Source organism: Anser anser (genome assembly GCF_964211835.1).
Source record: "Anser anser genome assembly, chromosome: 4".
Lineage (NCBI taxonomy): Eukaryota > Metazoa > Chordata > Aves > Anseriformes > Anatidae > Anser > Anser anser.
Window position 1 is genome coordinate 29,110,193 of NC_139724.1, and position 24,959 is coordinate 29,135,151.

Genomic DNA, 24,959 nt, shown 5'->3' on the forward strand with positions numbered 1-24,959 from the left:
AACAGGCACATTTTAATAAGGCACTCTCTTTTCAGCTATTAGGTTTTATTTTTTAATTTGCATTTAAAAATTTGCTTCCATGTTTGCACTGACTTCTTTTTCAGTTTCTTTACAGAGGAAAAAGACCTGTGCTTAGTAATGCTGCTAGTGAGATGATGTGAAGGAATGTGCAATATCCTATGAGTAGCAGGATAGAATAAATATCCCAAACCGTTCATTTATTTAAATTTTTAATTGATTACTTCTTTAATGCTTGTAATGCACTTTTATTCATAATATGTCAAGTGTTACTTCTCAGCACTTCATTCAATAATGAACCTAAAGGTGGGCAAAGGGAAAGGCTGCAAAAAAAAATCCTAAGGATCTGATAACATGATGGCTACATTCAAGTCTATATATGTCAATTCCACATAGTGACTTCTGATATGACATCTCACAGCCATTTGGTGTTCTGACGTGCAAAGAAAATGAATTCTATTCACGTTGTTTAAACAACTTTTAAAATTTTGCTTTTTATGAGACTTCACTTGCACCAGAATTCTGCTTAAAGTGCTTCCACTCCTGAGGTTCCTCTGTTGGACGCCAGCACGTGGTGTAGAACAATGCAGAACCAGACATACTGGTCCAGATAGCAGTGAAGAACAGGTTTTCCCATTCAGAGGAAAAGATTTCTGTAATTCAGTGCATATTGCTTTGAAATATTTGGACATTTAAAAATAATTACACCCCTCAATTGTATTTGCTTAAAAATATCTTTCCTATTTGTCCTAATTCTAGGATTAATTTTGCACTGCTATAGGTTTTAACTTTTACTTTCTTTCTTTTGAACTGTGAGGAATGGGAGAAGATCTAAGGGAATTTTTCATTTATTTAAAAGTTTCATTTGGTTCTGGTGTCACGTAACTTGAGGATGCTGTGAAACCCAAGGGATTAGTTTACATCAGTCTTGTTTGGTCTGCTTTAGATAACTGCTACATGCATTTTTAATTTAGGTGGCAGAAACTTTTGCTAGTTAGTGACAGAACTTCATCCCAGTTGATCATTATCTAGTATAGGTATCCACTTCCACAGCTGCTGTGATGATCAGGCTTGCTTCTCTGTACCTACAATGCAAATGTGGGACAGGTTGAAAGGCACAACAGGTAGCCTGCATAAAACTCGCTAATATAGGTGAGCTTTGTGTTTTCGTTTCTTTTTCCTCTCAAAAGTTAATATAAGAGAGTAACTGCTATTTTAGGAGAAAGAAAACCACCCAAATTATTTGTGAGTGAGTGATCTCCTTTTCTGACTTTTCCTTCCTTGTATAACATTGTAAATTTTATACTGATTTTATATGTGGAGATTGCTTTATTCTGAAATTTCTGAAGAAAAGAACAAATTGTGTTTAAAGGGTATCATTGGGGATATTTATATATATTTGTGTATGTGTGTGTTAATAAATACAGGTGCACGAATACATACTTGGTGTGTAACCTTAATTTATAGCTGTGTGCTGATATACTTATGACAGGCTGACATCAAATTTCATTTAAAACTGTAGGCAGGGTTCTTTTCTTTAGGACCTATCTATAAATTCTTTCTAAACGTGCCTCCTGATGATACCCTTTTTTATTATTAATTGTATGTAGTTATGTGCTTGACCCTTTTGTAATTTTGTCATCTCTGCAAGTCAGAGGTGAGAGTCTCAGTTGCTTTGATGCACTTGTTAGTATCAGAGGGAAATGGAGTGGTTCCTTTTCAGAAATTTTGGTTTACAGATGGCTTTGTACTTCATACAAGAGTACATCTAGGAGTGCTGTGCATCGAAGTGTGGTAACGGAACATCATCCAGTCCAGCCTCTTTTGATAAAACCACACTATTTTGTTGTCTTCTTAAATAAAGTTGCTATGAGATCAGGTGAGGTAGTTGAGTTACACTTACTCTTTGTAAGTTTCTCAATAATAAAGTGATAGTAATATAGTTGCCGAAGGCAATATATATTAAAGTTACCCTTGAGGACACTGGAGGGATAGAGTAGAGGTCAGGTGAGATGTTTAGAGTGTATAGGAAACATGGTAATAGGTGTGGAAACATTTATGAGGCTGTATGATCTCACCAGGTCGATAGTGTGTGTAAGGAGCAGAGGGAGTGCAGTATATGCAGGGTGTGTAACTTTTCTGCACTATTTCTGAATACAGTGAAACACATTCCTAGATGCCAGATCAATAGTCTGTAAGTCTGTACCTTTTCTTATATCGTACATCATAGCCAATGTTTCTTTTTGACAAATGCAGAATCTACCCTACCAACATCTAAGCACTTAATGTCTACAAATGCTTATTTTTTCAAAATTCATCATAGCTTTTGGCTTAAAGACCATATAGAGGATTGATGGCTACAGTACATCTTATCTAAAGATGATTTTATGCTGAGTAAAAATGAATTACCTGTTGCTGATAGTGTTTTTTATGCAGGGGTTGCACCATGAACTATATTTGGTCAGATTCACTTCACTGCATTGGGCTTGTGTGAATGAATATGGGTAACTGAAAGCTGGGTGGGGTCCTTGGGCTTCTCTGAATCAGGATTAATAGTGTTTTAAACTGTAGGTGAAAAGGGGGTACTTCTCTGGGGGGGTTACTTGCTTCGGGAGCTCTTGAGTGTGGATTGCTTTTTGTGTAATTTAAATCAGTTACTAACAAATCGCCCAAAACCTAGCTGTCTTCTCTGACACATCATCTTCACCTGCTCCAGATCACCAGTTCTACTGTGTTACTGGCACCCTTCAAGGCTGAAGCACCAGCTAGCTGCTTGGTGCTGCAGGAGCAGGCCTCACCCAGGCCGCCATTACGCGGTGCTTTGGGTGAGGCACGGCGCTGCAGCTCCAGCCTGCTGGGCTGAGCGTCTGCTGAAAATAATACTGCTTGGACAGAGCACCCACACTGACCACCGGGTGGAATGAGTGCAGGTTAACATGTTTTCCAAGTGGTACATAATATATACTTCTCTCTATATAACATATATAGGTAACACATCAATATATAATATATATATAATTTTATAGAAGATATAGATATAAAATTACTTCATAGGATTTAAAAAAAAAACACAAACAAAGAAAAACTAAAATCTATAGATATAAAATCTATATATAGAATGCATAGATAAAAAATCACTTCATAAGATCTTACTTTATAGGTAATTCATAACTTTAAAGGATCTGAGTAGAGTTAAAGGGTGCAGTAGAGTCCTGTAGAGCAAGGGAGACAAGACCTGGGATCTGACACAAGGTTTACATTTTCCATCTGCCTTCAGGCTTACACCTCTTCATCCTCTGCTCACTCTTTTGTAGCAGGGCTGTGCTCGGCTCCAGGTGGTCAAGCTCTGAGATGGGGTAGGAAGTGACTGAGGGGAACACAGAAGGCTGCAAGTCATCCTCTAACTGTTAGGAAGCACTTAGGAACTCTAAAAATAGATTGTAAATTGAAATGAATTTTGTTTCTTCTCCATGAGGCATTCTGATACAGCACTGCTGTTAGGAGAGGATAGGTATATTAACATTGGATGCAAAAGCCTTACATTTTCTAATTCTATATATTTTACCTGAAAAAGCAGAGAGGAAACACAAAACTAGAGTGTGGGACAGAAAAATGATCCCAGTCCCATGTCTGCCATTGACTTCTATGGTGTGCTTTTGGGTATGTCCTGTAGCCTCCAACAGCCTGCTTAATTTTGAAGCAGTGCTGCTCTCCACATTTCTACACACAGTGTTTGGCACCTTGGTGGTTTTGGGCTTGGTTAAGCACACTGGCTCTGAGTCTTCTGGGTGGGAAGTAAATTATTCAGCGTATGTACAGCGTGGGCAATGTCATGCTAATCTGAAATCTTGACATGGGGAAGAAATGCAACTAGTAAATCAGTTAAGCAGCATGCAAATATGGACTTGCTTAATGGTAATGTATATCCCTTGCTCTGGATCAGATTTTTTGTTCTGTAGTTGTTAATGGCATTGATAAGTTCACTTAGGGGGGAAAGGGGCCACAAGATTTAGTCATTTTAAAAAGAACTAAGCACATCACACCGTATAAGGTCTTTATTTTAGCTAATTCAGAAAGACATAGATGGGATTAAAGAGATTACTGGTTAACCTAGAAATCTCTGACTTGACACTCAAGTTCAGGTGATTTAAAATGCAGAATTATTGCCACAGTATCAAAAAGGAGCTTGACTTAAAAAAAAAAAAAAATTAATTAGACATGGAAAGACACTACCAGAAAGGTCATTTTAATACCTCAAAACAACTAGTTTTCTACCAATGCTTTTAGCAAAGAGGTAGGTGATTAGCATGATAAAGCAGGGCCATATTTAGGGATTCTTTCCTCACAGGAAAGAAAAGAGTTTATCTGTAGCTTTAAAACTTTCTCTTAAGCTAAAAAGGAATTTCCTTTACGTTTTAGTACAGTGTAAGGTTAACAGTTAAACTTTACCAGTCTGGTATATGACATTTCTTGTCTTTGAATACTGTCAAAATATGTCATTGTATTGCACTTGTTTTCATAAGCAGGAGCTTGCCTTTTTTCCTTCATTTATATTTAAAATTCAGAAAGATCTTCCTGTGTACATTATAAGCTGTGTAAACATACATTCAAACTAACTTGGGAATATCAGAGAGTAAGGATGGAATAAACATGTAAAATATAACTAAAAGTCTGTAAAGGAACAGTGTAAATGGCAATAGACTTCATTTTCTTCTTTGTAGATAGATTTCATTAGTACAGCTGTATGTATGATGTGCAGAAGTACATGCACACATCTTGCAGCATCTGTAAACTCTCCTACAGGTTACAGTGCTTTGTTAATGCATCTGATAAACCCTTGTGCTAGATTACATTAATATACCTTAGTTTAACCTGGTGATATAAAACTGGGATGGCAGAGTAAACCAGCTCCCACCTTCTCTCAGCTTTGTCTCTTGTAAGCTCTGTTAACTCGGACTGAGAAATAGTAACTAAAATATCGGAGTGGTGAATCAACAGTGTGATAAATCCTCCCCACGTTGTTTTGTAGGAAAATCCAGGCTGTATGCAATGCAATCGTTTCCTGATAGAACTTAAAATGCAATTGTATAATACATACAGTAAAATAGAAATAAAGATGGTTTATTCCAAGGCCAAGGTAATACTTTTTTTTTTTTTAAATTCTTTTTAAATTGACAACATCTTAAGACATTGTTGGTGTTTGCTCTGTTTTTTTTTTTTTCCCCACTTTCATTCCTGTATTATTTATACAGTGCTATTTGATTTCTGATCTAAGTATTTCTTATTCTAAAATCAAAATCTGTTTTGCATGCATTCTTAATATTCATCAAGACTTGTAAATATTTGTAAGAGGTGTAGATGTCATAAAAGTTTTCTTTCTTCGTACCTATTTTTGTAATACAGCACCTTGGATATTCTTCTATTGTTTTGCATTTTGGGAGCAGGGGAGGGGGTGAGAGTTTTCCTGGGTGTTTTCCTTTTTACAGCTGAGAGGAATAGGAGCAGCTGGGTGGGGAAAGCTCACGTACTTGTGCAGGGCGTGTGACTACTGTAAAGACACGTGTGCCTGCCTTTGACGTCCCCTGCTGAGCTGCTACTGGGGATGTCTCAGGAGAAGGAGAGCACAGCAAAGGGTTAACTTCGTACTGTCAGCCTCGGGAAGGCACATTTGCAATCGCTCCCAGTCTTGTCTTCATTTTTACACCTCATTCGCTCACCGCTGCTCTTCACTTCCAGGCAGATCCTTTGACCTAAGCAGATTATTGTAGATGCATGAAGGACACAGCAAGCTATCCGTGCTTTTAAAGGAGGAGATTTTGGCTCCAAAATAGGACACTAAGCTTTTCAGCCTTATGCTGCTTTACCTAGTCAGCATGGTGCGGTGTCTCTGGGTGCTTAGTGGACTCCTTTGGAATCGGATGGGAAACAAAAGCAGAAGTGGCAGCCGCTGCAAATGTGGGAGTCTGTGCCATTAAAGGGAAGCGATCGCTAATAAGGGCCTGCGAGACCCAGGTTTCCGTGGTTTCCATGACAGTTATTAGGTAACACAGAAATTGAATTGTCTCCCACAATGCTCTCGAGGGCTAGGGGGGAAAGGGGTGCTCCAGGGACACAGCAGAGGAGTTACGACTTGCAGCAACTCATCACTCTGAGAATGTGAAACTCTGGATTATTATGGTTTACTTCTTTGCTTGCTGTTTCTCGTTTGTGTTTTCAGTTTGCTTTGCTTTACTTTTTTTTTTTGATGGAAGACCCTGGTGTATGCTGCACAGTTTCTCAAATAATATTTTCCCCTTTCTATTTAGAGCTGAGCTTGGCAAAGCAAGGATATGAACAATTATACAGGTGGGCTACTCAGGGGGAGTGAAGATATAAGGCATCCAATCAGGTATTGGCAACCTGCAGCACTGTAGAAATGCCCCTCCAACAGATTTCTGTAGTTCCAGCGCGGGAGACTGCCAGCAATGGGAGAAGTTCAATGGGCAGAAACAAAGAGAAGAGCAAGGAAGTCGAGGTAAGAGGAGGGTTTCGGTTTGATACGGTAGGACGAGTCTGCCTTTTGTGGCCAGTTTTTGGCTGCTCAGCAGGATGCAGTGTGCTGTAGCTTTACATGGTACACATGCTTGCAGTGTGCCTTAGCACACTGAAGCAATCTCCTGGGAGAACATCTCAGCATTATAGGAAAGAGGAGCATAATGGAGAAAAAAAAAAAAAAAAAGGAAGCTACAAACTGCATTGCAGGGGGGTGGTTTTAACATTTTGATTTATATGCATGCAGTCCACTAGAGCTGACCGGTGTTGCTCCTTATAAGCTGTCAAGTAGCAGTTTCTTTATAATAGGTTGGATGAAAAAGTAGCTTTAATAAGATTCCTATTTCTGCTTAAAAACAACAAAATACCATGATAAAGCCTGTCTTTCTAATATGCATGTGTTATTCATAGCAGATGTAGGCATGAGCTCTGTAACCTACTCTTTATTATCATTTGAAAGGCATGAACATTCTTTGATTCATAAACATACAAGGGTGTTCCATCAGAGTATCGCGTATCCTGTTGTTCCAGTTAAGAAGATACTGTAGGTTCATATTATATTAATGAATAGAACAAAATACGCAGAAAATCTAAGCAATTTTCTAATGATATGTTTAAGGTTGGAATCTCTTCTACTCTGTATAGGTCGAACATGCATTGTGTGAGACAAAAAACCCTCTGACAAAACCAGACATCCCTCCCCAACCCAAAAACCAAGTAGCTTATTTCTAGATGTAGTGGTAAATGTACCTGACAGACATCTGCTTTTTCCAAGCATGTTTCTTGTTTCTGTGTTTTTTTGTTTTTTTTTTTTTTGTTCCCTGTTGCAGTATGGAAAATAAGGAACTGTTGGGAAACAAATATGATGTATTTTAAGTATTATCTGAGAGATGAGGGAATAAACTGCATCCCTGAAAGAAGCAGTGTTTTAACTTTTTTTTTTTTTTGTGCCATATATCTGACTTAGTTTTCAATAAATTGTTAAGTTCAACAGATGATTGATACCCCTTACGTGCAGAGAAGTATTAGTATGCTTGCAGACTCTCCTTTTGGGATGCCTTCTTTGCTCAGAATTTGGCTTCTACAAGTTCATTGATTGTGATTGTTCTGTTTTTGGTTTGGGCACCTGTATATAAACAGTGTCCTTCCCTGGAAGCAGTCCCCAGTTGCTTACTGGTAGTACTGACATCACAGTTGATAACATCTGTGTTCTGCAACAGAAAACTTTTGCTTTATTTTGTTTTTATTCTTCCAGTGGTTGGTTAAGGATGAAGGTTCAGGTGGAAACTGTTCTTCGTATTAAGACTCGACATGTGAAAAGCAGAACTATGAAACATCACCTGAAGTGCATACAGAAATATAAAACATTACCACAGCTTAAAATTGCTCTCTGGCATTCTGGTTTTAATTTGGGCATCAGAGTTAACTGAAGAATACATGCAACATTTGCACAGAGGTCAGATAGGTGTGATAGTTAATTTAACGTGGGGAGAAGTGTGGAGCTTCGGAATTGGAAGAATTTCATATGCTTTTATACATTCCTTTTCCCTTGAGGGCTGGATTGCATCATTTCCTTGAGACTCCAGTATCTCAGAAAACAAAGTCTTTTCTTGAAAGTTTTGGGATTTATATAGCAGAAAATAACAAAATGGTCAGGTTAGTTAAGTTCATGGAAGTTTTCTTTCTTCTAAAAGAAATACTGAAAAACAAACAAAACCCAGACTTCCAGTACTCCATTGAAATGCAGTTGCAAAACTGCCCTCTGCTGGACGGAGACGAATCATCCTGCTCCAAGACATGCTTGTCCCTTAAGGTTTATGAATGTAATTTATGCAGAGTAAAAACTCCCCAATACTACTGATGGATGTTGTAGATCAAGTGGTATAAAGACAGCATTTTTCACATACGCATATGTAAACTATGAAAATACTTCAGTTTGGTTTATGGATGTGCTTTAGGAGTGGTGAACCAGGCTTTTTACTGTCCAGGTTTCTCAGGCTTTTTTAGGTAGCTTTCTATCCCTGCCTTTCCTACACAGCATGGTTCTTACAGGGAAAACTTTCTTTCTTGTACTCGGTGTTTCTGTGTATTGGTGAGGCTGCGACTTTTCAGTTGGTCTGGGTTCATGTTATTCACTGATACTGTTTGTGCAAGTACCTGGTTCCTCTGCCTTTCCACTAGCAGGCATTTTGAGGTGAAAGAGCTAAATGATGGAGTTAAATGGGCTTCCTGGAGGAGTGAGAGCATCCAGCTAGTTTGGGAAGATGTGGAAGAAAGAAATATCTTCTAACAGTTGTTAGGATTGTATGCCAAATCCTGGTCTTTGCTTGTGAATGTTATGAGATTTCCTTGCAACAGCATTAAAATTTATCAAGAAGTGTTCATCTTCTGTCTAGTGGCAGAGCTCACTGCAGTGGAGGTTCACAGTGAATTACGTAAGTTTGGCTGACATAAGAACCTCAGTTGTGTACATTTCATGCTGCAGCTTATTCCGTAATGCTATTCTGTGGTTATAGTCACTCCTAGACATGCTTTATCTGAAGGTTATGCACACTTACAGATGATTGCCAGATTCTTAAGAATACTATTAAGTGCAGTATTAATTATGGGCCACTGCACTGTTAATGATGTGTAACAAGTCTCCACAATCGATATATGACAAATATTAGGAAAATCAACAAATATTAGGAATATCAACATGACAACAGTGGCCAGAGGAAGCTTTTTAAGGTAATGTTTCTATGCAGTATCCTTTTTGGGAGCAACAACTTTTCTGCTCTCGATTACTGTAATTTTTAGATGATTTGCCTCAAGACTTGGTGGAAGTTGTAGTTAACAAGAGCATTTGTATCAAATTTAACTAGGGAGCTTCTTTGAGTGTTGTCTGAAGGTGATGTAGATTTTTTTTCTTTCCATAATAAATCACTGAAAATCCTAAAGTGTTTTATACCATGTTACAGCAGCTCTGCACTATGTTTCCACATACAGGTACAATTTTCAACTTGTTTCACTGATTTTAGAAAGGCTTAACATTCATTAATGCTACTGGGTTCGGCCAAAGCATTTAACTGAACAACTTGTCCATCTTATTCTTTCACAAATGGTGTTGGAAAAGATTGTTGCAGAAATGAAGACCAAAGTATAGAGCATTGAGTGCATTCACAACATGGTGTGGACTTCTTTGGTGTTCAGTAGTTCAGCTTTTTTCAGTATTTGAAAAAAGTCATAAGCAGACATTGAAATGTGCAGTTGTGTTTTTGTGATGGAGAAAAACACTTTGTTTTCTGTTTTCAGAATAGTTTTTTAATAGAAGTGTAACTCAAAGTAAATTAAGTCAGTGACCTAAAAATCAAACGATGTCATAAGGCCTCCAAATCTGTGAAGTTTCTGAAAGTGTTGACTTCAGTGCCTTGTGACTACATAAATAACATTCCCCATTTCGTATGTGTGCTTAAACAGTTATGCTGAACCTCTGGTTGATTTTCTTTACCGTGTAACAAAGACTAAAGAAATGTATATGTTTTCTGCGGAATATGGTTGATGAAATGCCTGCTCTGCCTAATAATTTTACTGATCTATTTGTGAATATACACTGTGAGGTTCATAAAACAGTCTCTGTTTCCATTGTCTTGTGTACAGACGGGTTATCACTTTGAGGTGCGGTAAGTGCTTGAAGAAGTTTTCATACAGTAGAGAAAATGGGACAGGGCAACCGAGTGAAATTTTAGCAAACTTACTAAGTAATGCTAACTGGGCATTTGAAAGGGTCAAAGAATAAACTGCCATAACTACTGTGCTAAAATAAACTTGAACGTTGTATGCTCAGTGTGGTAGGAGTATGCTTATAAAAGCCAACCAACCATACATGACGTGATATGGCAGAGAAGATACTCCTTGCTGCCAAACTACTTTTTTTTCTCCAATGTTGTAGAGATTATACCTGTTCAGCTGAACCATTATTTTTCAAAATGTGGTAGTGGAAAATTTATGTGCTGATTTCAAAAGGATTAACATAATGAACCATTGTCCATGAGAAGCAAAAATTAGGTCTGTTTATCTCAGAGTACAAGGCAGTGACCGAAACAAGTCAGTACTTGGTATGATTACCTTTAGCAAGAATTTCCCGTAAAAGAAAAGAACAAAAATGCCATTGGAACTGTAATATGGTATTTGAACTTATTCACCTGGCAGTATGACTGACTTGTTACAGTGATGATTCTTATCTCTGCTGACCCAAAACCAAACCCAATATCCTCAAGACTTTACAATGCTTGATATTCTGTAGTTAGTATTAACAAGCAGTGAGTTTGCCATGTTATTGTTGCTTTATTTTTAGTTTTGATTCTTTGTAGAGTAAAAATGCTGCTGTTAACTTATTGGTAAATGTTTTTTCTCCTCATGTCTACTACACTTCTATAGTCTTAATGTATTGTAGTTCTGACAGAGGTGATGATGATTAGTTTCCTTTACAGAAATTTATAATGTGTAATAAAATGCAAGGGGGAATTTTCTTTATCTCCAACACATATTAAAAATAAGTGCAGCTACATTAGTTATTGAATGTGCCTGCTTAAACATCTTTCCCTTTCCCTCTCAGATCACCACCCCAATGTATATCATACTTCGACATGACATGAAATTAAATTCTGCATGCTGCACAGCTTCGTACTATGGAAGGAACATGGGATCTCTGTTTTTCAGCAATGTTTTCATATTCTGCTATCTCAAAGGCAGCAGGACAGCAAGAGATCTGCAACTTTTGAGGCTGTAAATGTTATCAGGGAAATACTTTGTCATTTAGGATGCATTAAACTTGAACTTGGCATTTTTGCTGTACTGATTTTACCTTAAAAAAAAAAAGTCATTTGAATGTGTTGCTCAGCATGATGTATGTGAATTCATTGTGAAGAGCATGCATTTTTTTGTAAACAGATCTCTTCAAGTCAGAAGATGAGGCTCAAACCTAATGGTGATTTCAGATGCTATGTTAGAGTAGCTGATAACATTTACTTTATAAGTTATAGAAACTTTCTAGCAGACTACTGTTACTGCTACCATTTACCTTAAAGCTTGTAAATAGTTTGAGACACTGACACACTTTTTGAGGGAGAGATGGTAACTCAATTTTCTTAATGAGAATAAATTGTTTTAATATGTAATCTCATTTGATAATTGCTTAACTTTAAACAGATGTAATGATAGGTAACACTTTTAAAGGCCTATTTTCTTGCATTCTACCAATGAAATGCTTCTACATTTCTATTAAATGATTTTCGTGCAATTGTGAAGTACGTACATACAGAGATGTTTCATACCTGAAGCCTGTTTGTAATTAATGAAAAAAGCTAAAGGTTTTAGATGTCTGTCTTGTTTTATTGTCTTATAACCTTTAGTCAAGCAATGCATTTGATCCTTTAGATGGGGAGGCACAATATTTAGTGTAGTTAAATTTCTTAATGGCTTTGATCACTTTATGCAAAGGCGAAATCAGGGTGACTTGTGAAAATGTCACTGATATCAGTGCTACTAAAACAACAGATATCCTCATGCATTTTCTTTTCTGGATGGCTTGAGGCATGTGATGCAAGGAATAGAAGTTTTAGATTTCCAGGAAATTAATGAAATAATTCTTAAGCCAGATAGTAGATGTTTGTGTTTTTGTTGATGATTATCTTGCTTTCTGATCTTGAAGTTTCATAAGTATAATTTAACAAATAAATACGTACAGTCATCTATTAACTAACATACAGAAATTTTATTACAGGAAATGTAAGGATGTTTATTTTCAAGTATAGCTGCCTATAAAGCACCATGTAATTCCTGTCCTTAGGAGATTTAATTTTCATTCAGCAAGAGATGGGAGGAAGGATGTGGAGGCACGGGTTGAGCTCCAGCGTATAAATCTGCTTACTGACATACTTTGACACACCTTGCTTTTTCTTCCTAGTTTGAATGTAATGCTCCTGTTGGACATGATGTAACATACAATATATGACAAAATCTCTAACCCTGTTTATTGTCAATATTGTATGGTATTTCTCAAAAGATGCAGAAGTTTATTCTTCTTTTCTTGCCATGACCGTGTTTTGGACAACTGCAGTGTTTGCACGGAAATCCACCTGTACCTGCAGTTATAAGACACTTAATGCTTTCTGGTGAGGTTTTTCTGTTATTCTGTAGTGGTAATTTTTATTTAATGGTGGAAATACTCCCAGAAGTATAGCTGTAAGGCAGTCTGTGTAGTTGTCTTTAGATGCTTTTAAAAGGAAATTCTTACCAGTAAGTCTTCTGACTCCTGTTTGGAACTGTTATTATTTTGATGTGGCTATTTAATGACAGTGAGAGAAAGGGGAAGTGCAACCTATTACAAGCTAGATTTGTTCTACTGATTTTGAGTCCTTGTTTCTTCTTTTTTTTTAGTTCTTGTGAATAAAACCCATTTCTTCTGTTATCAGTAAGAAAATAGGAGGTTGCTTGCTGTGCTTTTAATAGCTTACTGTAGGATAATGCCAATTCTTTACAGGCTGCTCTTCCTGATAAGATTATGTGAATGCTACTGGCTGCATAGTATGTATGATTGTCGGGCTTTTTATGAAAAGAAGACGGTAAAAGGGTATTTCACCAACTTAAGTTGCTGTGTATTGACTGTGCATCAAATAGGAGTATCGATTTGAAAATTGGTCTTTTCGCTGATAAAGGATTTGAAGCTTAAGATTCCCTATCTCTGTAGTCCGCTTCCTCTGTGTTTACAGCCAGTGCTTACAATCTGCTGAAATGTGTCTTCTGGTGCTGCTGAAGTTTGACTACAAGTCTCATGAAGAAAGCCTGAAGTTTATTTTTTTATCTTGGAACTCCCTGTTCCAATAAATGGAAAATCCGGGGGAGTGTGTGTGTATTTTCCCTCTCCTAGTCTAAAATCATTCTGAGTTTAAAATACTAGGCTTCAGTTTTTGTTTCATTTGGATTTCCTTCTAATGCTAGTCTGAGATTTTATAGAAGAAACATTGGCTGTATTAAAAAGTTACTGTAAATTTTCTTTCTAAATTGTGTTTTTTAAGAAACAAATACAAAATGCCAACAAACCAAAACCCCAAACCAACCAAATAATAATAATAAAAAAACTATATAATTTTCAATTAGTGATTGTTGATCCAGTTTTCAGCTATAACCTCCTGTTCACTCAAATTTCATGACTGAATTAGGTCTTGAGTTATGTTGAAGTAGTGGCTGTAATTGAGACAGTTTCCTAAATCTGTTCTAGTGCCTAAACCTGGTAGCTGAGCGGGACTGATGTGGAACTGGAAACAAGTCAGGAAACCAAAACACTGATCGTTTGCTCCAGGTGCCTTTCACACTGACTTCCATTATGAGCTGTGCTCTCTGAACCTCTCTGTCTGTTGCAGATGCTTTTCTTCCGGGGGATGGCACGTTGCAAATACTGTTCAAACAAAAATCATCCAAGACAGAACTTAGTCATCGGCAAAGCCAATGCTCCAAGACTCATTTTGAGGAGTACTCTCAAATCTAAACAGCGTTTTAACAAGCAGCTTTCTTGGTCTTGTATATCCACCAAATCTTGTTCTCGTTAAAGATGACTCACTGACACTAAAATCCAGTTGGTTTCAACTACTCAGTTAGTTAGGAAACATCAGAGAAGCTGAAATTCTCTCACCCCTGCAAAACTTGTGATGCCAGTGCTACAGGTGTATCTAGTTTTATCCGAGCCTAGCTATCTGAACAAGGAACAATTTTTAAGGAAAAAGTCTATATATTCTGGCTACATTAAGTACACAATCAGTCTGTACATAGAATTATATAAAAATATAATTTACAGTAATCTTTATTGTTCATAATGATGAAAATAATACTGAATTTGACCTGGATTTTATTTCTGAGGCAAAGCAGACTTTCTCAAAGACGCTTTGAATGGAGGTTATTCTAGTGGTGAAAGTGAAAAATCTTTTCCTATACATCACAGGCAAACCTTTCAGCTCATATCATCAGCTCCGGGAGGGTGTTTTGTATGTCTGGCGTGAGTGAATGGCTATAATATAAGCACATTAGAAATACAAATGATTCTGGTTTACAGCTGTACATACTTCCAAAATTGCTCCTGTAATGTGAAAGTCGATTTCCCTGTGGTTGTTGTGGGCCAGTGGTGTGAGTCCACTGAGCTGTGTGCCACCTACAGCCCTGTGCTCATATCAGCACGCAGCCCCTGGCTGGTCCCATCCCGCAGGGACGCCTTCCTGAGGAACCCTCCTGTGAAATGCTGCTTCACGTGTCCCTGCTCCTATTTGATGTGCATGCTTGGAAGCTTCTTATTTGGGGTGTTTCTTCTTTGAATTTGGAGTTATTTTCAATAAAAAGAGAGAAGGCAAGACAATGTATTGGGGAATGGCATTCGGCAGTGTGACCTTCTGAAGGGAGTGTGGCCATTGACTGCTTCGTGCTCTAGGGTGGGATGATTTAACTTTAATAGAAGATGGTTTTTAGGCTACTTTGAAGTATTTTGTAGATCTCTCTGCTCTTTTTCTAAGCTTTGCATACACAAGAGTCATGACTCATTTGTCATCATCTTAAATTGTGGCAGCAATAACAGTTTGCAGCCAATGGAAGCATTTCCTTGTATGGTTGTTGACTGTATCTGTATTGTGGAATAAAACTTTTCGGCAATTACCACGAAGCCTATACCTTTTATCAAGGTCACTTATTGCCAAATTTGTCCATCCCTGTAGTCTTGGGTTTATGTGAGTATAGAAAGATGGGACTGTTTTAACAACAGCCGTAAGAAAATTGTCTCTTGGAACAGGGAAGTAGATGAATTATCCGAATCCATATTTTACAGCACTGTCATGCTGAAATATTTTAAAGTGATTATGGCAGTACCTCATTGATTTTAAAAAAAGTGTTTTTCCTATTAGAGAGATTTGTTCTCTAGTGGCAGCCTAGATAAAAAGCACCCACACACTGTTCACTGTCAACTCTTGCAGAAATTCTTACAGAGCCTTAAAAGGAGACTTTTCCATTCTGTGCTCTCCCATTACTGCAGTAGCCTATTGCACTGCCTTCGTTGGTTTGTGGGAGATAGAGAGTACAGATAACATTTCACCATCTTGGTGCCCCTTATAGCTCTGAGCAAGAAACCTTCATTTCAGTATAAATTTCAAGTACCTGGTACAGGACCAAAATTAAGCGGGAGAAAGGTTAGGGTTAGCAGCACTTTAGGCAGCAGTACCATGTTAATATTTCAGAGTTTTAACTACTTATATGACTTACATTTATTTTAGATGCTCCCTTTCTTTGTCTCTGAGAGAAAAACAAAATGCCTGGTAGCATTCCCAGCCATCTGACTTCTCCATTTGTAGGCAAGGCCAGCACAGTGCAAACAATTAATTGGCCACGCCTTTTAAAAACAGCATTTTGGTGGTGAAACGCATTCTGTTGGTATGAGTGTTTGCCTTTTTGCAGTGAACCATGGGCTGGTGAGAAGGGAGCAGAGTGGCTGAGTATGGTACGCCACGTGATGGATGTAGCTAGAGAGGACTGAAGAGGCGCTGGTTTGGTAACTGCTGAGGACTCGACACGTCTGTGTCTGTAGCACTGAGTGAAAGGTGCTGGGATCGCATGGGATAGTGATTGCCTGAGAGCTGTGAAAGCCTTGCTGCTCTCCCCCCGTTTTCTAACCACTTCCAGCCTTTTGCTGGGAACACAAGAGAGCAGCCACAGGTGGGGATGTGAGTAGGCCTTCCCCAGCTCCATGTCAGGGCTGTTGCTGTTAGAGATGGGCAGAGCCAGGGAGGCCTGTTAAAATCCTCTAATGCTGCTGCTCTGTCCTACGGTGAGGAAAGGAGGTCACGGCACACATAGGGATGGCGCTGCTGTGAGCTCAGCCTTGCCTGAAACATGTTTCGAGTCTCATTAGTGAGGAATCCCCACTGTAAGCCCCTGGCTGCAGGTAGTGTTGTTGGCCCGCCTAAGCTGCAGTGAATTGATTGAGTCATTCCTGGCTCTCTGCTGGTCCTCGTTAAAGGGTCTGCTGCCAATGCAAAATTAAATAAGTTTTCACAGATGGCATTATCAAGCTTTTTCTCCACAATCATAATTCTAAGACAGTGGATTTTAAGAGAAATGTGGCATTCTTGCCTAATGACACAACCCTAAGAATGAGCTTTCCACTGTTTACTCTCAGACACCTAATAATCTAAGCATCTGTCACCAGCAAGCCTGGATGGAAAATTTGGAGTTCATTTGATATCTTAATAAAGAATTCTCTATTCTCCTGAGTTGCTGCTGTCCAGGTGTTACAGGAGAAATACGACAGAATCAGTTTTCTCTCTGAAGCTAATATAACCTTTAATGTCAAATAGCTAAGTGCAAATAAACAGATTATGACATGAGTGGAAGTAGTATTTGTATCCGCAGTACGGGTCACAGTGCTGCCATAGACAAGCGACACACCTGCTTTTATAAAACTTTGAGGTATCACTGTCGTGCTTGTTCTGAAAAATACGGTTAACCCACAGCATCCTGCTAAACTAATTTTTCCCCAAATTAAAAAAAAAAATAAATTAAAAAAAAATCAAAATTCTGAGGATTTTTGACTCATACAGTGTATTTTGCCAAACTGATTACCCCCCTTTAATGTATTTATCTGTGCAGATAAATCAAGAGCAGGCTCAGTGGATTTGACTAAGGTTTAACTAAACCTTTTATCTTCAATGTGACATCTTTTTTCTTCTTTTGTGTATTTTGTTTTTCCCTGGGCAGCTATATATTAAGACTTGATACTTTCTGGTGTGCACAAGCATATTTCACTTGCCATTCACTTTCTGGCAGAACAGCATTTGCTACTGGGTAGAATTGGAAGAGTGGTACATTTAAGAAAGAAATGCTCTACTTCTGCAAGTAGTAATGTGTTACTCTTTAAACACAACAAAGAAACAAAACCCTTGCTGATTTTCTAACTGTTCTATGAAGTAATTAGTCAATGTATACTTACCTTCAAAATCAAATACTGCAACAGGAAAATTGGTTTTATGTATCTTTATATTAAAGATAACGTTTTGGTGACACTGAAAACTGATAATGTAATATTATCTCATGGAAGTACAAATGGTATGATGTGACAGAGCAGGATGACTGAGTTCTCAAGTTTAGTGCAAATACCTGTTCCCAATTTTCTGCTACTGTAGTCTATGAGAGAAAACCCAAATAGTATTTCTGCAGTCTTACTCTGCCTGAGTTGCTGCAGAGATGCTTAATGCTGAGTACAGGTTCAGGTGTCATTTACAGAAGTAGATTCACTTACGTACTTCCCATGATGAAGGAAGAAACAAACGTTCATGGGAATTTGGCTGTCTTTCTTCTTCCATTATTTCCTTTGCATTTTAGTGTATGTACTGGGGGCTTCTTACTAGGTCCATGGATTTTGCGGACTTCTATGATTTAAATTGATGGATTGCAGCTACTTCCAGTATAATGCCTGAGTATTACATTGAGTATAAGGCATTTTTGAAATTTTAAAATGGTTGTTTATTTGACAAAAAAAAAAAAAGAAAACACTCAGAAACCATATCAACAACAACAAAAAAGCAAGTGCAACTTAGTATCTATAGCAGACTAACCTCCGGAAAACTTGATTTCACTTCAAAGGAGCTTACAATGGGGGAAAAATACATTTTCTGCTGGCCTGCAGGGAAGTTTACAGTGCAAAGCTTTTTCTGTTTTTGTTGTGATCCTACTCATTTTTCCTCCCTCCAAATTTCTGGTTAAGAATATTGAAAGCTAGAAGGACTTGAGGAAGGATATATCACAGAAAGCAAATACAGATTTCTTGAGGCTCTCTTGCTCTGCCTACTCTGGCAGACTTCAGTGAATTCTCAAGCTGCAAAAGGGTCCCTTCTGACACTGCTCTGTTCACCATCTCTCCTGAAGACCTGAGAGGTTGATCTGGAAAGAGAATAACGTGCCATGGAATAGATTTGGGACCCTTATAGTGACTAAGCTGATCTCAGTGTAACGTAGAAGAAAGAACCATGAGCATTCAATTGACATTTTAAGGTAAAAGTTATATGAATATAAATATTGAATATATATATGAATATGCCTAATCTTGAACTGTAACACTTGTTTTGCTGGTTTTCTATGAGAATTGATCACACCATGTGCTGAGTTCTACAGGGGGATGCTAGATAATTTTAGATGAGTAAATTTAAGAAATTTGTGAGGCGTCAAACATCTTTTATCTTGCTAGATTCAATTCCCAGTTGGTATTTTAACTAAATTTTAGCTGAACATAGCCTGAGGTCATCTGACCAAGAGGGTTAAGGAGTTGTGTTTGGACATGAGAGGCAACTTCATGTGCTACTTAGCTCCTGGTCTGTAGGGACTGAGTCTCCCACCTGCCCTAGGGTAATCTTTTGGCTTCTTGCTCTATCTAAAGTTAGGGTGTTGTGTCCCCCCCAACCTTTTTTTCCCTGTTGAGCCCTGGCTGTTTTACATCATTGGTATCTTTTTTTCATCTAACTCTGCAGATCATTTAAGGTTTTGAGTACTGGGTATAGGAGGTGCTTTGGCAGTAAAATGAGTTCTGTAAGAAATGTTAAGCCTATTCTATCCTAAGAATATTTTTGGTATGTCATATGGATTGCTTTTCTATCTATTTGAGCTACTTGTAGGGCCTTGTCTTTTATGATATTCCCATAAGGTTTTTTAATGTCTCCATGCAGCTAACTAGTTATCAAACTTGTCTAAAATTGTAACAAATTGGGGCTGTCAGAGATTGAATAAAAGCACCTCCAAGGTTACCGTTGGTCTGTTTGAATTTTGTTATTTGTGAGCGACAGAGAACCAGAGAAATTTTGAAAAATTTGAACCTCTTAAGAAGTCCTGCCCAACTTTAATATTACTTTTGATATAAAAAGAATTGTTTTGGAAAAACTGGGAAAGGATGACAGTTTTATGGTAAAGGACACGTTCCACTTTATGCACAAAACAATAGGGAACTTTTACCAGGTGTCCTCATAAAGTCAGCTGCATTTCATATAATGTTAGGGCCACCAAAAATCATGTTATGAAACATTCTTCACTTCTGCACCTGAAAATGATATGTCTGCATAGCTATTATTTGTCATGCATGTAAAATCATGGATATAAAAACACCAGAGCGTGTCACAATGAAAATCAATTCTAAACACTTTGGGCGCTCGATAAATTTGCCATAAAATTCATTTTATGCAAAAGGAAATAAATGCATAGGCTGTAAAGAAGTCTGTAGCAGAAATGCCTTCAATTGTAAATTTGTGTTTTGTTTTGTTTTTCTGCATAAGAACAAAAGGATTAAAGTAAAAAGCTTTCCAAAAATTCCCCCTCTGGAGAGCTGAGCAGCTGGTAGAAGGTGCCCCTTGACATCAGTGGCCATAATGATCATGTATGACTGTGAGTTTGTACAACTTTTATGACCACTGGGAGGAAGAGTCTGTGGCTTGAAGGTGCTAGATGAGCAAAGTGTGTGTTTGTGTATGCCTGCAAGTCTCCGCAGTCTGACTTCTGTACACAGAAGTCTGCCATGTGTCAGAGAATATAGTAATTATCTAACGTAATTACTTTTTCCCATTGTTGTGGGCATCTGAAGATATTTCTGCAATTGCATTTAGCCTGTTTTTAATTTAAGACTGTAGCTTGAAGAAAGTCTGAATTGATGCATAACAATGAAGGAATAACTCATCAAATAATTAAGAATGGATCGTAAATCCCATTTCAAACGTTTAAAATATGTTGAAGTTTGTGATCAAATATTTAGAATATCTGCATTATTTTTACCTAGGCTACATGGAATCAATGCGTAGGAAATTATTGTCGAATATTTCTGTCAAATTACATTTGGCTAATTGTGGTTATGTGTTCTTCATGACTGTGTAAAGCCTGTGCCTTCTTTCCTCTTTGGCTTTTAGAAATGAAACTTCATAACACCTAAGGTACTCCTACTTTTTAGATCTGAAGTAAGAGATTCAGAGGAAAAAGTGTATACATTACACGTGAAATAATGCATAACTGTTAAATGCAGAGATGCAATACAGCATGCAGTGTTATGTTTGCATAATTTTCAGTTAATACTACTTACCACTTTCTCAATATCAGATGTCTTTTGACTGCACAACTTGAAATGAGAAACCTATAGACTTGGAAATAGGGAGAGAATGCTCTCTCCTTGATCATAGCATTTGATGGTCTAGTGGCTCCTTCTTCTCAGGAGGATAGTTTAAAACGTGATGATGGCAAAATATAGTTAACTTGAATGATTTTCAAAGAAATATTTTATTGCCTTTTGAGGTCCCCAAGAGTGAAAACTGTTATTGCTATGCATTAAGGATGATTAATGTGAATTCAAGATGGGAAGGTTCTGCACATAATATGGGAATTCTCTAGGGAGTAAAAATATATATTGCTGTAGGAGAATTTAGGTTGGGGGAGACCAAAAAAAAAAAAAAAAAAAAAAAGAGAGAACAAAACCAAACTATTCATTGGCATAAAACCACTTAGTTAAAAACAAAAATAAAATGCTAAGAGGGTGGCTATAGTGGGTTGGCAGCAATTTCTGTTGTAAGATTTCTCTTCTAGGAGACTCGTGCATTCTGTAAGGACACGCTCACAGCAGCCAAGGCTCCTGCCCCTTTGGCCCAGTTGAGAGCAGTCCTGTAGGCTGAGGGCCACTTGCTCCAAAGTGCTCTTGTGTGTGAGGTCTGGCTTGCAGGTGGCTTCCCAGAGTAGCCAGCTGTGCCACCTCGGTCTCAGCCCTCCACATGGTTCCTGGCACCTACTGAGGGGCTCTTTTCTTCACTTGTTATTGCTTTCTGACTTAGGTGGTCAGCATAAGCTACCAATTGCCTCATTGGTTGCATATTCCCCAGCTAATCTCTTTGGACTTTTTCCTGTATAATTAAAGCCAATTAATGGTTGTTACCTGGGTCCCTGTGACTTTCTGGCCTCCCACCACAAATACGTTACAAGGACGTAAAGCTGTATGACTGCTTGTTGTTTTTGTTCTTATCTGTGCATATCTATGCTATAGAACAGGATAGATTTTCTAATTTAGCAGTGATTTGGGTACACTTTCCTCCCAGCAGTTATCTCTGTTATCTGTGACAAGTGTCTTTGGGCATGTCAACTACTTGGGGGGCAAGTATAGTTCAGACCTTGTGTTGTCTGAGAGGTGCCTTTAGGTAAGTTTTACCTCATGGCATACATGTATACAGGTATGTGAATATTGTTTATTTCTTTTAAAGAAGTTTACTAATATGAATGAGTCAGCAGGTAGCAATATCTACAGCTAATGCTGCTCACCAGTTCCCATTTTGAAGATGTTTTTAGCTGCTAATGATTTTGCTGAACTTGAAATGTTTGGCCTAAGTGCTCTGTGCTTTCTTTTAACTGCAGAAATTCAAATAGGCTGATACAGATATACCTCTGAATAAAGCAGGGAAATTGTTTGTCTTGTCAGTGTTTAAAGATTTAAAATAAAAAGAAGCTTGGAGTTTTTAGTCTTGCATGCCTTTTGTCAATAGTATTTCCCAATTCAGTCTGAAAAAAAAAAACCACAACATTACAGCAGAAAAAAAAACCACTTTTTCCTCTGACAGTACTTATTTAAAAAAAAACAACTTTCAGAATGCCTTGAGAATACACTCTAAAAACTTTCATCTTGCTCTCCGCAATTTGTTATTCAAAAACTTTAAACATGTTCTGCTTCCAAAATGCAAAAGGCCATGATGCCATTTAAGTGTGAACAATAAAAATGTATTTGGATAGGTACACCAGCAAAATTTACAGCCCTAATAAACTGAGGACACATTTGGCAGTCTGATACAAGTTTTATTATAATGCAGTAGGAATGTAATACTGTAATCCATGCAGCAGTTCCCTATTATGAGTCAGAATCACAATAAACAAAGAGAGACTACAGTTTGGGTAGTTTTGTGTGCCTTTTAATATTACTGGTGATATATGAAACACACACACTACATTCCCATGTCATTAAAAAAAATCCTTTATGGATTTTAAAAATGAGATACTAGAGAAAGAAACTATTTTGGATGAGAAACAAATAGAAGGCTTTAAATCATTAAACTAGGTAAGATGAAAGTTTGTGATCATATTAGACCTTTACACAAAAAGTAGTTTCTTAAATCTCCTCAGTCCTTTTTCAGCATATCTGATGACAATATAATGTTGATACTGCAAACATTTTCACCATATTCCTTTATTCATAATCACTGTACATAACCAGGACGACACGAAGAAATACAAGCAGTTCTTGCTGAGAAACATAGTGGAAATTGATGAAGAGTGATGAAAAGGATGATGCAACAAAACAAGCAATTTATGGAAAGTGGATCCATTATGGCAGTCCACATAATTTTATATATCTTAGTTTTAAAAAGATACATTTTTCCGCTTACATGTGAATGTGTATTTATATGAAGAAGATCCAAAGCACTTATACTAAGCATAGGCTTAGTCTTAGTGAATTTGTTGCTTATTCCATTTTTTTGTAAGGATTTCTTTTTTTATTTAAAATTGAAATGCTCTCAAGCATCAAGATGTAAACCATGTCATGCTATGACTAAACCATGCAGTTACTGTCCTAATTCCATTCTCCATCGGACTGCACTCCTTATTTCATTGTTGTTCATAACATAGCAGTGAAAGCAGTTCAGTTCTTTTCTCCGAACAAGGTGAGTGGAGCCATGGCTCTTTATGGTTGCATGAACGTACAGTCAGTATGGTACAGAGCAACAGAGCAGAAAAGTGCATGTCCAGCTAATGCAGAACTCTGTTTCTGCAGCCTCACCAAGAGCACCAAAGTCTGCTGAAGTTGTCTGATAGGTGGGTTCTGGACTGCAGCCCCGAAATCTATACCCGAACTAAGAATAACAAATCAATAAAAAGAATAAACTGGCCCTGGGGCAGTGAAGATAGAAGGGCATCATTTGACTTGGTATAGCTAAGTTAAGTAACTGTACCCTGTTTTCAGGAACTGATGAGAGTTAGGCTCTGGTGGACCAAATATTTTGGTGCCCAAATACCTTTAACTGCTCTGATGGAGGTTGAGGTACTGAATCTCTTTACAAACCTTGAGTCTGTAGCATAGCCATAGGGATTTAGAGATGCTTCATATCACTGTGCAGTTAAAGGGACAGATTTTGTGTTTTCTTTTCCTTTTTATAAAGTAATGAAGTACATTCAGTAGAGATGTTCTCCAAGCTTAACAATACTCTTCGTGTTTGCTAGAATTTTGCAACCAGAGAGCAGGAATAGGGTGAAATAATGGAGGAAAGTAATGCTTATTAGGACACTAAGTTCTTCATTTCAAGGTTACTCTGATACATATTTGCTTCTTTGTTGAAGAAGTAGTCCAGAATGTAGATTGTATATTGAAGGGGCATACTGAAATGATTTTATAAGCAGGAAAAACAGCAAGAACCTATTCTAATTGGTCTGTGGTAGCATATTTCCAAGAAACTAGATTAGATGTAATTATCTTGGGAGGTTAGGCAACCCTCTTATCCCCATTAGTGTACTTACATAATACATATTTTAATACCATCTCACAGTAAGGCTACTGGTAAACGGTATGAGATATGCAGATTCCTGGTGCTGCCTTTTCTTTCTAAAATTCTCAGAAGAGATATCACCATTCCTGGAAATATGGTTTTCTTCCTTGGCTTCTTTTTGACGTAGCTTATTATGAACAGTTGTAATTTTCCCCTGGCTCAGCCTCAGGTATTTGGTTATTCTAAAATAAGGTGCAGTGAGTAGCTGATTTTTTCCTTCCCTTGGAATGAGGGTTGCACAGCTGATAATACCTGGTCAATCTGCTGGTAGAAATCAGCAGTAGGAGGAGAAGGAGCATGAGTTCATAATTTTCCTGTAGTTGAAGAAAAGTGAACTTCTGGACAAAAACTGATACAAAAGGGAGGGGTATTGCATGTAGAAAGTCCCATACTAATTATGGATTTTCCATTTGATGTTAACTTTTACAAGGTGAATTTTACAGTATTATTAATGAAAGAGCAGATTAGAATCCTGCATTCAGCAAACCCCTCAGTTAATCATGTATGTGAGTACAGCCCTTACTAGTAGTGTATGAAAAAGGAGAGCATTGTCTCCATGTGGTATGGTTAGACATGTGTGGACTTTCTGATATGTCTTTCAGTGGCTCAGTGGAAGATTTTGTTTTTCCCCTATCCTTATTTGTGTGAGTTTCAACAAAGTCAGTTTTAATGATCTTACAAAGACAATTGCAAGTACTGTCTCCTTTTGTTTCAGATTTCTTGCTAGTATTTAACCTGTTCAGAAACTTTTGTTTCTGTTTTTTGTTTGTTTGTTTGTTTTCTTTTCTTTTTCCA

General features: G+C 37.6%; 1 protein-coding gene across 28 annotated transcripts in view; it reads left to right on the forward strand.

Moving 5' to 3' along the window:
* MARCHF1 (membrane associated ring-CH-type finger 1) overlaps positions 1-24,959 on the forward strand; it is a 239,566-nt gene that overhangs the window by 91,794 nt on the left and 122,813 nt on the right. For 12 of the 28 annotated variants that reach the window (XM_083834624.1, XM_083834626.1, XM_083834610.1 and 9 more), the window contains one exon: positions 6,324-6,532. The exons of 14 other annotated variants lie outside the window; for them this stretch is intronic. Coding sequence is in view for 2 of the 14 variants with exons in the window: in XM_083834615.1 (XP_083690741.1) it covers positions 6,434-6,532 (99 nt within the window). In the remaining 12 variants the exon portion in view is untranslated. Of the gene's footprint in view, positions 1-311; positions 5,156-6,129; positions 6,175-6,323; positions 6,533-24,959 lie in introns of those variants that run through there. 2 more of the 28 variants (XM_083834614.1, XM_083834616.1) reach the window with 2 other exon arrangements.